Source organism: Helianthus annuus, chromosome 9 (assembly GCF_002127325.2).
Source record: "Helianthus annuus cultivar XRQ/B chromosome 9, HanXRQr2.0-SUNRISE, whole genome shotgun sequence".
In the NCBI taxonomy this organism is placed as follows: Eukaryota; Viridiplantae; Streptophyta; class Magnoliopsida; order Asterales; family Asteraceae; genus Helianthus; species Helianthus annuus.
In genome coordinates this window covers 102587160-102604923 of record NC_035441.2, presented here as the reverse complement: position 1 = coordinate 102604923, position 17764 = coordinate 102587160, and the positions used below count along the sequence as shown (strand labels likewise).

The 17764-nt window shown below is 35.5% G+C and overlaps 1 protein-coding gene and 1 long non-coding RNA gene across 2 annotated transcripts; one reads left to right on the top strand and one right to left on the bottom strand.

The window, feature by feature from the left end:
- The first annotated feature begins 431 nt into the window (after positions 1 to 431).
- LOC110874471 lies at positions 432 to 13271 on the top strand. The gene is made up of 4 exons (XR_002555978.2): positions 432 to 739; positions 2600 to 2657; positions 12550 to 12607; positions 13089 to 13271. It is a non-coding gene; the product is annotated as an uncharacterized LOC110874471 (long non-coding RNA).
- Positions 13272 to 13335: 64 nt separating this feature from the next.
- On the bottom strand, positions 13336 to 14517 carry LOC110876037. The gene is made up of 2 exons (XM_022124221.1): positions 13959 to 14517; positions 13336 to 13916 (listed from the first exon to the last, which is right to left on the bottom strand). The coding sequence occupies exons 1-2, from the start codon at positions 14515 to 14517 to the stop codon at positions 13336 to 13338; spliced, it is 1140 nt and encodes a 379-aa protein (XP_021979913.1).
- Between the last annotated feature and the right edge of the window lie 3247 nt (positions 14518 to 17764).

Below are 17764 nucleotides of genomic sequence, written 5' to 3'. Positions count from 1 at the left end.
AGTCAGCAAAGCCGGTACCGGAACCGTGTCAAAAAAATAATAAAATTTTTAGTCCAAAAAGTTGGATTAATTATTTGGATAATAAAACATGTGCAAAAATAATTTTTGTTATGTATTTATCTAAACAAAACACGGTATCAGTATTTAACCCGGTATAGGACCCGAACCAACTTTTTCACCCGAATTACAAACTAAAAATTTTGGTGAACTAGTTTTACCTAGTGTCACATTACTTTATAATATTAGAGCTTAAAACCTTGTAGATATTTTTATATAAAATGTCAAAGTTCTAAAAATTCCTAAACTTTATGTATTAAACTAGATTTTATTAAAAAAAAATGCAAACTCTTCTTCCCCCATGCATATTCACGAAAATTGTGGGTCCCCCATATGCCCACTCATTTCAATTGTAATGTGTTGGGAACTTGAGAGCATGCTTAGTGGAAGAACCTAGAGATAACAAAAACCTTCTCCACACTCCATCCATTTTCATAATTCCCAAAACCATAAACAATTACCATATTCTTACATCTCTCTCTTCTAAAATCGTTTGAACCAAACACCCCTCACTCCACTTTCATTTCAATCTTCAAACTCAAGAATTCTTGCTCTTATGGAGATCCATGGATGAAACAAACTATTAGGGTGTTAAGTAAAGCTATTGGAGCATTTTTGGTGGAACTTAAAGCCTAAAATCATCAAGATTTCTTATCATCATCTTTGTTTTCTTGCAAAAATTGTAAGAACACTACACTAGTCTCACTTTATTTTTGATTTCTTTTACAAGTTCATCATAATCACATATGAAAAACAACAAGAAACAACTAAAAATCATTATTTTTAACCATGATTTTTCTATGATTATGAGATGAACTTGGAGAAATCTAGGCTAATAAACTTGAATCTTGGTTATTTCTACTCAAAAATATGATCTACATACATGCATGTAGGATCAACCAAGATTCATCAACAAAGGAATGAACATGAATTTTTATGAACATGCATGTTAGTAAAATATGAGAAACCATATAAAACTAAGAAAATAAATTTTCGAAATATTTCTTGGATAAAGTTTCCATTTCTGGAAAGGATCAAAATCAAGAAATATGTTGGTAGTAAACATTTTGAATACACATTTATGCTTTAAATGACTTTGTAAGACATCTAAAACAAGAGTTTTTCTTAAAATCTCGTTTTACAAATTTTTGGCAAAAATAAGGAATAAAGTTTCCTTTTTGGGAAAGTTAAGAATAATATCATGTTCATGCTAGTTTTGTTGACAAATTTTGATAGATATTGATACTTGATGATGTTTTGTATTGAAATAATTTGAAAACAAGTTTTGTATAAACTTGGGGAAAAATCAATATTTCAAAATAAACTATGGCAAAATTTTTATAAATTTTGTGATATATTAAAAGTTGTTAAACAAAGAAGTTTGTGACTAAAATTATTATTTTAGGTCTTTAAACATGGTTAAACAATTTTTGGACAAAGTCATAAATCCATGTTTTATAAAAAGATTTCTAAATAAAAATGACAAGTATATATTTTTGGATAAAATGTGTGCTTACAAAAATATTCATCAAGTATCATAAGTTTATATATTTTGATGTGTACATCATATGTTAGTTCTAGTAGGAACAAAAGAAAAATTATTACACATCCATAAAAATAAAAATATATATATATATATATATAAACATGAAAACGAAATAAAATGTCCATCCTTGGACACGAAAACACAAATGGACAAATTCGAACACTATTGGACTATATGGACTTTTGGACAAACTAAAATGGCACAAACAAAGCAAATGGTAAAACGTGACGGACGACACAAACGGGACAAACGATACGAATAAATAAAACCGACAAGTAGTAAACGACTAGAATAAAATACGAACCGTCACACAAGTTTATGCACTAAAATGTTCAACTATGGCATAAGTAATGATTTTTATAAAAATTAGATTTTTATAAAAATACAAGTATTACAATTATTATTTTTTTTACTAGCCCAAAAATTATGTAGTTTAAAAAGTGGTCCATAAATTAAAATTTGGGCTAATGCCCATTTCTCATAAACAAAATTTGGGCTAGGCCCACTTTTACAAAACAATGGACTAAAAATATATTTTTAGTCAAAGTGGGCTAAAGCCCACTTTACAAAATACTTGGGCTAAAAACCCAATATTTACAAATTATTATGGACTAGATATATTTTAGAAAACAATTTGGGCTAGGCCCGTTCTTACACAAGTTATTTGGGCTAAGTCCACAACTATAAACTAAATTGGGCTAGGCCTACCTTTATAAAATGTTTTGGGCTAAGGCCCACTTCTACAAATTAATTTGGGCTTGACCCATATTTTTAAACAAAGTTATTTGGGCTAGGCCCATAAGCACCAAATACCCAAAATGGACTTAAATTCTAAAACATAAAGTAAGCCCATTCAAACACAAATAAAATAAAATAAATGTATATATACAAGGAAGTTATATATATATGAAAACACAAAAACAAAATACAAGATAGAATATTTATATGATACACAAAAACAAACCTAAGTGTCTAACTAGATTAGAACACTTGTAGGTCGAGAAACGAACCGCGAACAAGGAATCGAATAGAGATTTGCACGGAACGCAAATCTGTGAGTTCATGTTTTCCCCTTTTACTTTGAATGTTTATAGTTTTAAACTTCGGGGATGTATACATGTTACAAATAGTATGATAATACAATGAAACTATTTTGATCACATGCGGATAGGTGTTTAAAATAAAGGGGCCATTAATGAATAAACAAGTACCGAGGAACAAACGGATAGATCTATTTGGGTTTTGGCAAGCCCCACTCTTAACGACAACGATAACCACGATCGTCAAGAGTGCCTTTGTGTCCAAACTAGTGTCGTTGACACACACGATAAATTGTCAAGGTTTGGTTGCCTCCTATTCGGCATACATATTAGTGTCCTTGCAACACACTAATGATCATACAATTTTTTTTATCATACTATACAAAAACGAATTTTATTACTTCAAATGTTTTGGAGACTCATTTGATGCAAAAACAAAATAACATGAATTCACTCAACTTTTGTTGACGTTTTCAAAATTAACATGTATTACAGGAGATTAGTGGACGACTTTGGGAAAATATGTTCAAGTGGTTATCAAGAACGCAAGCTTTTGTGATGTCATCTGTTTTTAGTGTTATGTTTTGAACTTTGAATAATGTAGTTAAAGTTGTTGTTGTTTCAAGTTTCAAACAAGACATATGTAATGTAAATTATGGTTTTGAATCAAATGTATGGATGAACATCTTTTATGTTTCAAATATGTTGTTTACTCGATTGATTGTAACGATTGCCGCTCTCGTCACACCTCGCCATACGCTTCCGCACAAACCGAAAATCGGGGTGTGACAGACCTGGTATCAGAGCATCAATTGTAGTGAACTAAGATTCTTTTGAGTCTAGTCTACAATTTCAAAACGATGTTCTTTACAACAAGCGTTCTACATTATATTTTTTTTCAAAGCATCCACTAATACAAAACAAAAATGCAAGGATACTATGTAGTAGTATTGAATGATAGTTCGAAACGATAATACCAAAGACTAGTTTATTTGGTACAAGTCTATGGGGTTTAGACACGATAACAATAAGTCGAACTTGAAATAATAAACGATATAAACAATGAACACAAAAGTACAATTGCCCAAAAATCTATTATTTATAAGTTGTTCACATGTATACGTTGTACGGATTATTTTGCCAGGACCATGTCATCCAGTTCAGACACAGACTCAGCGGGTCATGCCTCCGATGCCGACTAGACGATCCTGCCCCACCCGTTATACTCGTTTCCGATGACGAGGTTTCTGATGACGAGTGGATGGGAATCCTGGTGGGCCCTGCGGGTCAGACTAATGATCACTACCTGTTCAAAATTCTTGAGTTGTTACTTAAGAATTCAATTTTTCCATTTCTTAGAACGCTAACTAAGGTGATTACTATGATTCCCCACAATACATTAAAAACTACACGTATTGATTTTGTGCCTAGCATCCGATCTATATCACAAGTCAGTTGAGACAAGTCATCTAAGCAAACAAAGTAGGAAAACCATCCAGGAAGGATTTTCCTCAAACATTCTAAAATCCAACATTTGGGTTAATCTCACGGTGCCTATAACACCTTATCATATTTATTGGAGTTATTGCGATAAAATCCGTTATTTGACATTCGTTTTGTCTCAAAGGGTAATATGGCACGAGCCATGGCGCAAGTCTCTTACCATATTCCATTCGACATCTATAGAAATCATAACAACTTTGTTGGAATTCGTTGAGCTCAAACAATACCAATGTATTCATCATATAAGTTAATGCGATGAAGGATTTTCCCTACTTTGGACGACCAAGGTCCATAGAGTATGGAATACATACTGTAAGGATAGAGTTAACTGCTTGGTTTTCCCCTCCTGGACAGATGGTTGTTCTGCTAAGGCATATGGACAACACATACATCCTATCACCCACGACTCTCCACCTTACTATTCCGATGCACATTCTCAACCTCCACCACCGGACATGAGCCCATCTAATCCTTATTGTCCAAGCCATTTTCCGCTTATTATAATAAACTATGAGTTTTATCTTCCAAGATTCATCTTAGTTTTCCTTTCGATGAGTCCATGATCTTGAGACTCAGATTTCTGCTACTCGACCTCCCCCGGAATGCCCCATTACTATCATTTTTCCTCCTATCAGTACCTCCACACTCTACATTCCACAAAGTGCCTCTATCATTTGAGGAACACATTCGTACCCTTGAGAACCACTCGACTGCCACCATTAGGCACATTTTTGGTCTCGAGGAGGAGGTTACGTGCCTTCACGGTCTAATTTCTATGTCTTCACTTTCACATCCCACACCACGGTAGTTATGTTCAATTACTAACTTTTGGGAAGTATACCCGATTTTGTGAAAGACTAAAGACTGTTGAAGACTTGGAGACTTAATATCAATCAGGAACAATGTGAAGAAAAGACTTCACCTTATTTTATATATTACTATATGTCGTGTATCGACCGAAGTGATGTAACTCCGAGATTATTTTTGTTTCTTCACAAAAATAATTGTAAAAAGGTGACATGGCATATATAAGTTGGTATTTTCTTATGGACACACTGTTGTAATTTATTTTACATCCCTGCAAGGATGTGATGAATATGGTGCGAAAGATTTGCATAAGTATCATTATGATCTATCTTGACCTTATGATCATAGTACGTGACGATATGTTTTTCGATATATATTATATATATATATATATATGAAGATCACGGCACCAGAACGAAGTAACACTTTTTAAGCCTAAACGGAACCCTTACCTATGACACGAGCTGAGCTTGATGCTCTACAGAACCAGTGAGTTGCAGAAGCAATCGTACAACATGAAGCAAACCATACTGCAAACAATGGCGGAACTAGAGGAACCATATTGAGAATTGCTCAGGCTATAACTCTTGCCTTAAGTCTTACGAGGATGTAGTAAGGATGGGAAAACTGAATAAAGGTGCGGTGAAAAAGGAGACGCATGTGGAGTCTACTTCGAGTAACAATAAGAGAAAGTATTCATATTTCAAGAAAGGTTCTATGTCGAACAACAAACATAAGAAAACCCCTACAAGTAAGAAAAACCAAGACATTCGTTGTCACAACGGAAACGAGTGGTAAGAAATATAATGGAAATGCACCTAAGTGTAAACAGTGTGGTTATCACCACTATGGTGGATGCCAAGCCACCAAGTGTGATAAATGCGGGAAAATGGGTCACCGCACAGAAAAATGTTGGGGTAACAACAAGGTAGTTAAGAAAGAAGGAGGCAGTGGTAACGATAAAGAACGAGGGAGAACCCAAGGCTGTTTTAATTATGGTGATATGGGACACTTCAGGAAGGACTGTCCCAAAGAGAACAAAGGCCGCAGAAGAGCCTTTGTAATTGGACCTCAAGAGGCACGACAGGATCCAAACGTGATCCCGGTACGTTCCCTGTCAACGATCATTTTGCTTCTATTTTGTTTGATACCGGTGCAGATTTTAGTTTTACATCTTTAGAATTTAAAGATATACTTGGACTAAAGTCAATTAAACTAGATATTCCGTTCACTATCGAATTAGCGAATGGAAAGGTGATTGAATCTGATAAAATTGTTAAAGGATGTTCCTCAGAACTAGGAGCAAGAAAATTCAAAATTGACCTAATACCCATTCAACTAGGTAGTTTTGATATTGTAATTGGAATGGATTGGCTATCCATTAATCAAGCCGAAATCGTATATTACGATAAGATCATTCGAATTCCCATTCCTAATAACGAAACACTTCTTGTTCACGATGAGACAAACAAAATGCCTTTACGAATTATTTCCTGTATGAAAACCCGAAAGTGCCTACGAAAAGGATGTATAGCATTTTTAGCGCACATTGTTGACAAGAAGGCCAAGGAGCTAAAACTTGAGGAAATCCCGGTTGTGAAGGAATTCCCTGAAGTCTTTCCTGAAGACTTGCCGGGAATACCTCCATAATGACAAGTAGAATTTCGAATAGACTTAGTTCCAGGTGCTGCACCTGTGGCAAAGTCTCCATACCGATTAGCTCCTTCGGAAATGCAAGAATTATCCCCACAACTTCAAGAGTTGTTGGATAAGGGTTTCATCAGACCAAGCCACTCGCCTTGGGGAGCTCCAGTGCTGTTCGTGAAGAAGAAGGATGGAAGTTTTAAGATGTGCATAGACTATCGGGAGTTGAATAAACTCACAATCAAGAATCGGTATCCATTACCGAGGATTGACGATCTATTCGACCAACTTCAAGGATCGAGCTACTATTCGAAGATCGATTTGAGATCAGGATACCATCAACTTAGAGTTCAAGAAGAAAGTGTTCCAAAAACGGCATTCCGAACTCGCTACGGACATTACGAGTTCCTTGTTATGCCTTTTGGCTTAACAAATGCACCAGCGGTGTTCATGGACTTAATGAACAGCGTGTGCAAGCCTTACCTTGACAAATTCGTGATAGTGTTTATCGATGATATATTGATATATTCACGAAACAAGAATGAAAACGAGCATCATCTTAGAATTATTCTTGAGTTGTTGAAAAAGGAGAAACTGTATGCGAAATTTTCCAAATGCGAATTTTGGCTTCGCGAAGTTCAATTTCTCGGACACGTAGTTAATGAGAAAGGCATACATGTTGATCCATCAAAAATTAAGGCCATAAAGAATTGGAGTGCACCTAAGACACCGACCGAAATACGTCAATTCCTAGGATTGGCCGGTTATTATCGAAGATTCATTGAAAATTTTCTAAGATTGCTCAATCACTCACTTCTCTCACTCAAAAAGATAAGAAATTTGATTGGGGAGAGAAACAAGAAGCAACTTTTCAACTGCTTAAAGACAAACTCTGTAATGCACCAATTTTGTCACTCTCAGACGGTACGGATGATTTCATAGTCTATTGTGACGCCTCACGACAAGGGTTAGGATGCATGTTAATGCAAAGGGAAAAAGTTATTGCATATGCATCACGCCAACTAAAGATACACGAAAGGAACTATACCACCCATGACCTAGAGTTAGGTGCAGTCGTATTTGAACTAAAAATTTGCCGTCATTACCTTTATGGTACCAAATGCACGATATTCACGGATCACAAGAGTCTTCAACATATATTTAACCAGAAAGAGTTAAATATGCGCCAAAGACGATGGGTCGAATTGTTGAATGACTACGATTGTGAGATCAAATATCATCCGGGCAAAGCGAACGTTGTCGCGGATGCTCTAAGTCGAAAAGAAAGAGTTAAACCTTTGCGTGTGCGATCTTTAAGGCTCACAATTCATAACAACCTTACCTCTCGAATTCGCGATGCTCAGCAAGAAGCAATGAAAGAAGAAAACTTTAAAGCAGAAATGCTTAGAGGTATGGAAAAACAATTAGAGTTGAAAGAAAACGGAGCCTTATATTTCACGAATAGAATTTGGATTCCTCATTTTAGTGGTCTTCGAGGCCTAATACTTGACGAGGCTCATAATTCCAAATATTCGATACATCCTGGCGTAGATAAGATGTATCACGATCTCAAGGAATTTTATTGGTGGCCTAATATCAAACGTGATATTGCGACATATGTTGGAAAATGTCTAACATGTGCTAAAGTTAAGGCCGAGTACCAAAAACCTTCTGGTTTGCTACAACAACCCGAAATCCCTACTTGGAAATAGGAACATATTTCTATGGATTTCGTAACTAAATTACCCAGGACTTCTCGTGGTCATGACATGATTTGGGTAATCGTCGACCGATTAACCAAGTCAGCTCACTTCTTGCTTATCCGGGAAAAAGATAGTACTGAAAAGTTAGCTAAAATCTATCTCAGAGAAATTGTAGCAAGACATGGTGTACCTTTGTCGATAATCTCTGACCGAGACGGTTGTTTTATATCAAGGATTTGGCAGTCTTTTCAAAAGGCCTTTGGATCCCAATTAAATTTGAGCACGACCTTTCATCCCCAAACAGACGGCCAAAGGGAACGCATTCAAACTCTAGAAGACATGTTGCGTGCTTGTGTGATGGACTTAGGTGGAAATTGGGATACTCACTTGCCTTTAGTGGAGTTCTCATACAATAACAGTTATCACACGAGTATTAAAGTCGCACCATTCGAAGCGTTATATGGCCGTAAGTGTCGATCTCCGCTATGCTGGGCAGAATTAGGCGACAAACAAATGTTAGGTCCTGAGTTAGTTCAAGAAACTACCGATAAAATATTCAAGATTCGAGACCGTATCAAGGCGGCTCGAGACAGACAGAAAAGCTATGCGGATAGACGTCGCAAACCGTTGTCTTTTGAAGTTGAAGACAAGGTGTTGTTAAAAGTCTCGCCATGGAAAGGCGTAGCTAGATTCGGTAAGCAAGGGAAGCTTAGCCCGAGATACATAGGACCTTATGAGATCTTGGAAAAGATTGAAAATGTCGCCTACAAGTTAAAGCTGCCTGAATCACTTAGTAACGTTCATGACATTTTTCATGTGTCGAATTTAAAAAAAATGTCTTTCGGATGAATCACTTATTATTCCCCTGGGCGAAATCCATGTAGACAACAAACTCCATTTCATCGAAGAACCTGTTGAGGTTCTAGATTCAAAGATTCACAAAACGAGGAGAAGTCGAATCAAACTAATCAAAGTCCGATGGAACTCGAAACGAGGACCCGAGTTCACATGGGAACGAAAAGATGAAATCAAAAAGAAGTACCCTCATTTGTTTAAGAAAGTCCCAACTAAGAAGAGACGCAGATTAAAAATTTCGGGACGAAATTTTCTTTAACAGGGGGAGAATGTGACAATCGGCAAAATTCCGGTAATTCCGTACAACGTGAACAACTATTTAAATTTTATTTTCGCGTATATGACTTGATTTTAATTAATTAAAGTCTTGAGAGTCTAGGAATTACAAAAATCATAGTAAATTATGATAACAGATCCGTTGCGATTGGAAACAATATCCTAGACTAACAATAGGAACGCGATTAAACAATACTTGTCAATACTAGTCGCGGTACAGTCTGACATGATAAAAACAAGACATACGGATATGTCTACACAAATATTCTATAAAAATCTTTGTCCAAAAATAATATGTGCCTTATTATTTACAAAATTCCAATTAAAAACTAAATTGTCCAAGTCCGCAGAAAAATACAGCAATCATGCGGAAGTGTACAGCATTCCGTAGAACAAAACAGTAACTGTCCGAAAACCCAAAAATAAATATTATTTGACATAAATAATATAATGGGTATTAAAAATGACACAAAATCCGCAATCGAATCTTATTGCGTTAAGCTGTACGGCTAGTTCAGTAAACTGCCAGTCAGCAAAGCCGGTACCGGAACCGTGTCAAAAAAATAATAAAATTTTTAGTCCAAAAAGTTGGATTAATTATTTGGATAATAAAACATGTGCAAAAATAATTTTTGTTATGTATTTATCTAAACAAAACACGGTATCAGTATTAAACCCGGTACAGGACCCGAACCAACTTTTTCACCCGAATTACAAACTAAAAATTTTGGTGAACTAGTTTTACCTAGTGTCACATTACTTTATAATATTAGAGCTTAAAACCTTGTAGATATTTTTATATAAAATGTCAAAGTTCTAAAAATTCCTAAACTTTATGTATTAAACTAGATTTTATTAAAAAAAAAATGCAAACTCTTCTTCCCCCATGCATATTCACGAAAATTGTGGGTCCCCCCATATGCCCACTCATTTCAATTCTGATGTGTTAGGAACTTGAGAGCATGCTTAGTGGAAGAACCTAGAGATAACAAAAACCTTCTCCACACTCCATCCATTTTCATAATTCCCAAAACCATAAACAATTACCATATTCTTACATCTCTCTCTTCTAAAATCGTTTGAACCAAACACCCCTCACTCCACTTTCATTTCAATCTTCAAACTTAAGAATTCTTGCTCTTATGGAGATCCATGGATGAAACAAACTATTAGGGTGTTAAGTAAAGCTATTGGAGCATTTTTGGTGGAACTTAAAGCCTAAAATCATCAAGATTTCTTATCATCATCTTTGTTTTCTTGCAAAAATTGTAAGAACACTACACTAGTCTCACTTTATTTTTGATTTCTTTTACAAGTTCATCATAATCACATATGAAAAACAACAAGAAACAACTAAAAATCATTATTTTTAACCATGATTTTTCTATGATTATGAGATGAACTTGGAGAAATCTAGGCTAATAAACTTGAATCTTGGTTATTTCTACTCAAAAATATGATCTACATACATGCATGTAGGATCAACCAAGATTCATCAACAAAGGAATGAACATGAATTTTTATGAACATGCATGTTAGTAAAATATGAGAAACCATATAAAACTAAGAAAATAAATTTTCGAAATATTTCTTGGATAAAGTTTCCATTTCTGGAAAGGATCAAAATCAAGAAATATGTTGGTAGTAAACATTTTGAATACACATTTATGCTTTAAATGACTTTGTAAGACATCTAAAACAAGAGTTTTTCTTAAAATCTCGTTTTACAAATTTTTGGCAAAAATAAGGAATAAAGTTTCCTTTTTGGGAAAGTTAAGAATAATATCATGTTCATGCTAGTTTGTTGACAAATTTTGATAGATATCGATACTTGATGATGTTTTGTATTGAAATAATTTGAAAACAAGTTTTGTATAAACTTGGGGAAAAATCAATATTTCAAAATAAACTATGGCAAAATTTTTATAAATTTTGTGATATATTAAAAGTTGTTAAACAAAGAAGTTTGTGACTAAAATTATTATTTTAGGTCTTTAAACATGGTTAAACAATTTTTGGACAAAGTCATAAATCCATGTTTTATAAAAAGATTTCTAAATAAAAATGACAAGTATATATTTTTGGATAAAATGTGTGCTTACAAAAATATTCATCAAGTATCATAAGTTTATATATTTTGATGTGTACATCATATGTTAGTTCTAGTAGGAACAAAAGAAAAATTATTACACATCCATAAAAATAAAAATATATATATATAAACATGAAAACGAAATAAAATGTCCATCCTTGGACACGAAAACACAAATGGACAAATTCGGACACTATTGGACTATATAGACTTTTGGACAAACTAAAATGGCACAAACAAAGCAAATGGTAAAACGTGACGGACGACACAAACGGGACAAACGATACGAATAAATAAAACCGACAAGTAGTAAATGACTAGAATAAAATACGAACCGTCACACAAGTTTATGCACTAAAATGTTCAACTATGGCATAAGTAATGATTTTTATAAAAATTAGATTTTTATAAAAATACAAGTATTACAATTATTATTTTTTTACTAGCCCAAAAATTATGTAGTTTAAAAAGTGGTCCATAAATTAAAATTTGGGCTAATGCCCATTTCTCATAAACAAAATTTGGGCTAGGCCCACTTTTACAAAACAATGGACTAAAAATATATTTTTAGTCAAAGTGGACTAAAGCCCACTTTACAAAATACTTGGGCTAAAAACCCAATATTTACAAATTATTATGGACTAGATATATTTTAGAAAACAATTTGGGCTAGGCCCGTTCTTACACAAGTTATTTGGGCTAAGTCCACAACTATAAACTAAATTGGGCTAGGCCTACCTTTATAAAATGTTTTGGGTTAAGGCCCACTTCTACAAATTAATTTGGGCTTGACCCATATTTTTAAACAAAGTTATTTGGGCTAGGCCCATAAGCACCAAATACCCAAAATGGACTTAAATTCTAAAACATAAAGTAAGCCCATTCAAACACAAATAAAATAAAATAAATGTATATATACAAGGAAGTTATATATATATGAAAACACAAAAACAAAATACAAGATAGAATATTTATATGATACACAAAAACAAACCTAAGTGTCTAACTAGATTAGAACACTTGTAGGTCGAGAAACGAACCGCGAACAAGGAATCGAATAGAGATTTGCACGGAACGCAAATCTGTGAGTTCATGTTTTCCCCTTTTACTTTGAATGTTTATAGTTTTAAACTTCGGGGATGTATACATGTTACAAATAGTATGATAATACAATGAAACTATTTTGATCACATGCGGATAAGTGTTTAAAATAAAGGGGCCATTAATGAATAAACAAGTACCGAGGAACAAACGGATAGATCTATTTGGGTTTTGGCAAGTCCCACTCTTAACGACAACGATAACCACGATCGTCAAGAGTGCCTTTGTGTCCAAACTAGTGTCGTTGACACACACGATAAATTGTCAAGGTTTGGTTGCCTCCTATTCGGCATACATATTAGTGTCCTTGCAACACACTAATGATCATACAATTTTTTTTATCATACTATACAAAAACGAATTTTATTACTTCAAATGTTTTGGAGACTCATTTGATGCAAAAACAAAATAACATGAATTCACTCAACTTTTGTTGACGTTTTCAAAATTAACATGTATTACAGGAGATTAGTGGATGGCTTTGGGAAAATATGTTCAAGTGGTTATCAAGAACGCAAGCTTTTGTGATGTCATCCGTTTTTAGTGTTATGTTTTGAACTTTGAATAATGTAGTTAAAGTTGTTGTTGTTTCAAGTTTCAAACAAGACATATGTAATGTAAATTATGGTTTTGAATCAAATGTATGGATGGACATCTTTTATGTTTCAAATATGTTGTTTACTCGATTGATTGTAACGATTGCCGCTCTCGTCACACCTCGCCATACGCTTCCGCACAAACCGAAAATCGGGGTGTGACAGTTACACCTTCATTTAATTCAGCAAATGCATCTTTTCTTCCAGTCATATGGTTGCTCGCTCCGTTATCGAGATACCATATATTCTTGTTGAGATCATTTCGGTCCTCATGTAACTTGGGAAACACCTTCTCCTCATTGAGCAAAACCATTTTGTTGTTTTCTTCACCACAAACACTAAGTAGTAATGTGGGTTCATCATCCGGATCTCTTGTCAAATGCACTTCTGGTTCTGACTTCTTTTCAGCCTTACACTCTGATGCATAATGGCCATATTGATTACATTCGAAACACTTCACGTGACTCTTATCTCGTGACTTACGATGAAAAGTGTCTCCTTCGTGATGTGTTCTTCCTCCATGACGGTCACCCCGACCTCGACTAGACCCACGACCCCCGCGTGAGCCACTTCTTCCACCCCTATCACCACCTGTATGCCCACGACCACGCCCGGAACCGTGTTTATTAAACCCTCTGTTGTTTGATACCCCTTCCGCCTTCGTAAAGAGTAACGAGCTTTCACCGGTAGAGCTCCCTTGTCAAAGTTTTAATCGATCCTCATAGGCTTTTAACCGACCTATGGCTTCTTCGAACGGCATCTTTTCGACATCTGAATATTGTTCCATTGAGGCCACCAATTGAATGTACTTATCCGTGACGGTATCAAGCAACTTCCTTACCAATTCTTCGTCCCCTAAAACGGCACCCACACTGTTGTACTTCGAGATCATACCGGATAACTTTCCGGCATAATCATCAATGGACTCTCCGTCTTTCATTCGCATCGACTCGAACTCACTTTTAAGCGTATGCAAGCGAGCCTTTTGAACCCGTTCCGCTCCGACAAACCTTGTCTTCAATGATTCCCACACTTCTTTGGCTGTTTTCTTTTTCGCAACTTGCAATAGGATCTCCTCCGGTATTGCTTGAAAGATGAAGGCTCGGGCCGTCTTGCTCTTTTTCTCATCCACAGCCACCCCGGCTTGTGGTTCTATGGATTCCCATAACCCTTGGGCATCCATAATGGCCTCCATCTTAATAGCCCATGTTGTGTAGTTTGAAGAGGTAAGGGTAGGACATTGAAACGGGAATGGATTTTCTTTTGGGGAATTCGAAGTGGAAGCAACAACATCCATGGTTTGTGATCTGATTATTTTGGGCATAAAAACTGGATCAAGAACACAAGCTCTGATACCAAATGTTGGTGATCAGAGGTGGTATGAATCAAACAAATACACAAATAAGAAGAACAATGATCTAGTCGGCACAGCTTCTTCACTTTATTGAAATTATTGCTGAAAGATTACAATGGAATTTTCGACTGATATGTAAAGAGATATCTACCATGCCTTTAAATAGTCAAAATAAAATAACAAAGAAAGCTAAAAAACTGGATAAAAATCTGCCACTTTGTTTTACTACTTCAACACTTTCTCCAACGTACACATGACCGTTGAGTTTTATTCTTGATTAACTTTTGACTTTTCAATACTGCCACATCATCCAACATATGTTTTGTGTATGGGATAGTTAGGCCTGATGGGCCCAAACTATCACTGCTAGACCCAACTTCATCACATGGTTTCGATTTTGGGATGGGTCTACTGTTCTCGGTCTCAATTAGGCTAGGGTTCAGTGGCCCAATTCCGGAATCAATCACGTTTCCCCAATAAACCGTAAACATCCCCGATTTGTTTTCACTTCTTGTTTATGTTTCGGTACCTTTGTTCCACTTCCACGCTGTGTTTTATCAAACTCCGCATTTCTATTTATCACAATATTTTGAGTCATGAGTCATTTAAACGGTAACCTTTGGATACTGGTTCGCTTCGAGATGTACCAAAATGCCAAACCGATTATTGAGGTTTTGAACATCCATCTTGACTTTCGCAAATCACTTCAACTAAAACTTTGACATGTTAAAAATTAGGTTGTTTAGCTTTGTATTTTTCATTTGGACTATCTCCCACCAATACACCTGTAGGAGATCGGTTTATCAAATAAGTCGCATGTCAGACATCTTCACCTAACAAATAGTTTGGAACGTTCATTACTTCCATTATCTTCGAACCATTTCCATATGTCTTCGAATTCGACGTCGCTTGTGTGAGTGCATATGTCTATCGCTTGCGTCAGTCATATATCGTAGCTGAAACAAACGAGACGAGGCATGTGCTAAACTGTGAAGTTGTATTGTCAAACTGTGAATTCGTACGAAGGGACACTTCGTACGAAGCCAGGATAACATTAGGCAGCTTCGTACGAAGGCTTGTTAGCCTTGTGCGAAGCCAGAACTCTATAAATAGGTGCCTTGTCTAGTTCATTTGTATCTTTTGGGTATTCTTGAGGCGAAGCTCTGCCCGTTTGTTTTCACGGTGTAAACTCTGTCAAATCAGTAACGGAAAACAGTTATAATTACATCCTCGTGTTCTCATCCACACACGTGATTAGATTCTGCACATATCACGTGTCGGTACGCATTCATCGGTTGAAGATTCGATCCAGGGTTCGAATTCTCAAGTGGTATCAGAGCGGGTGATTGTTTGCAAGGATCAGAGACACAAAGATTCAAGTTTCTACATCAATTTCAGAGCCAAAATCATCATTTTCTACTCATATCTTCTTCTACACTTCTTCTACATTTTCTTTTGAAACTTAAAACTCAGATCTACACAATTTTAACTGTTAAAATTGGCTGAATTTTTAGTATGCTGAGCGAAAATCATTTTTAAACAATCTTACAAATTTTCAGATCAAAATTCAAACAAATTCGTCATCAAATCAGTGAAAAACTATGAAAAACGTGTTTGTGTTCTTTGCAGCATAGCTTCGTACGAAGCCACACCATAGCTTAGTACGAACTCACAATATTGTCTGATTTGTTCATTTGATAGCCTCGTACAAACGCACCTTCGTACGAACCTAGCTTCACAGCATCATACAAACACACATTTATAGCTTAGTACGTACGCAGGGTGTTTGTTGTTTAATTTTCATATTTAATCAAGTGTTTTGATTGTGTTTTGCAGGTTATCATGAAGAGTTTTATAACACGTTTTACAAAGCATGTACTTCAGAGTCGAGTCTTTCGAAACAACACCTGTTGCACCAAAAAGCATTTCTAAAGCCATAACTGAAAATATTAATCATGATAATTTTTACGGAAGTAACTCAAAACCACCAAAACTTGATAGTATTGAAGATTACACTTTGTGGAAAGAAAGATTTGTTAACTGGGCAAAAGCTTATGCGCATGAGAGTTGGTTTTGTATGGAATTCGGGTATAGTAGGCCAGTTGATGATAAAAATGAAGAAATTCCACTTAAAAGCTTATCAAGTGAAGATAAAAAGAAGTTTTCCCATGAACAAAGAATGATTGTGTTAATACAACAATCAATCCAAGATGACATTTTTGCATTGCTTAATCATGACGGGTCATCAACATCTGTATGGGAAGCATTAAGAGTGAAAGCTGAGGGTGGAAAGCACATTAAAAAGAATAAAATATCATTGCTTAAAAAAGAATTTGATTTGTTTGAGGGTATAAAAGGAGAATCTGTGAGATAAATGATTGAAAGATTTAGTCACCTTAAAATTGAGCTTGACAGGTTTGGGATAGTAAAAACCCTTGAAGAAATTATTGGTAAAGTCATTGAAGCTTTACCACATGCTAATCAGTGGTAGACATTTGTCTTTATTCTGAAAAATGATGTATTATATGATACGATTACTTTAGGTGCTTTGATTGAGAAGATTGAAAGTCATGAACTTGAGTTGCAAAAGCAAAGCAAAATGAGCAAAAAAATCTTATCAGCAAAATGTGGGTCGTTACTACAGGGGAAATGTACCTTCAGTGTCGACTATTGAGTCACCAAAGATTGGTACAACATTTAGTGTTGATAAGCCGAAAGATTCAAAGAAAAGTTTATCAAGTTACAATCCAGGGTATCATTCGTCTTCAACAGCTTCAAACTCAGAAGAACCTGATGAGATTCTCTGCAACATTGCTTTAAAGTTGAAAAATTCTCCAGCAATGAGCATCAATGCGGCTAAACAACAAATGAGTTTCTTGGCATCTATTTTGGAATCGTACGAGAGTCTGGTAGCAGGGAGAATAGGGAATCCCGAGTTAAAAAAAGAAGATTATGACCAGATAGATCCATAGGAGATGGAACCCATTGATATCAGATGGTGTTTAGCGAGTGGTATTAGAAGAGCTCAACGTTTCATGGAGATAACAGGCAGGAACTTGGAGGGTTGTTAAGCACAAAGCTCAGATTCGATAAGTCTAAAGTGACATGTTTTCGATGTAAGCAGAAGGGTCACTTCAAGAGGGAGTGTGTTAACCGAGAAGTAGATGATCATGGTGATCCATTCCATGAT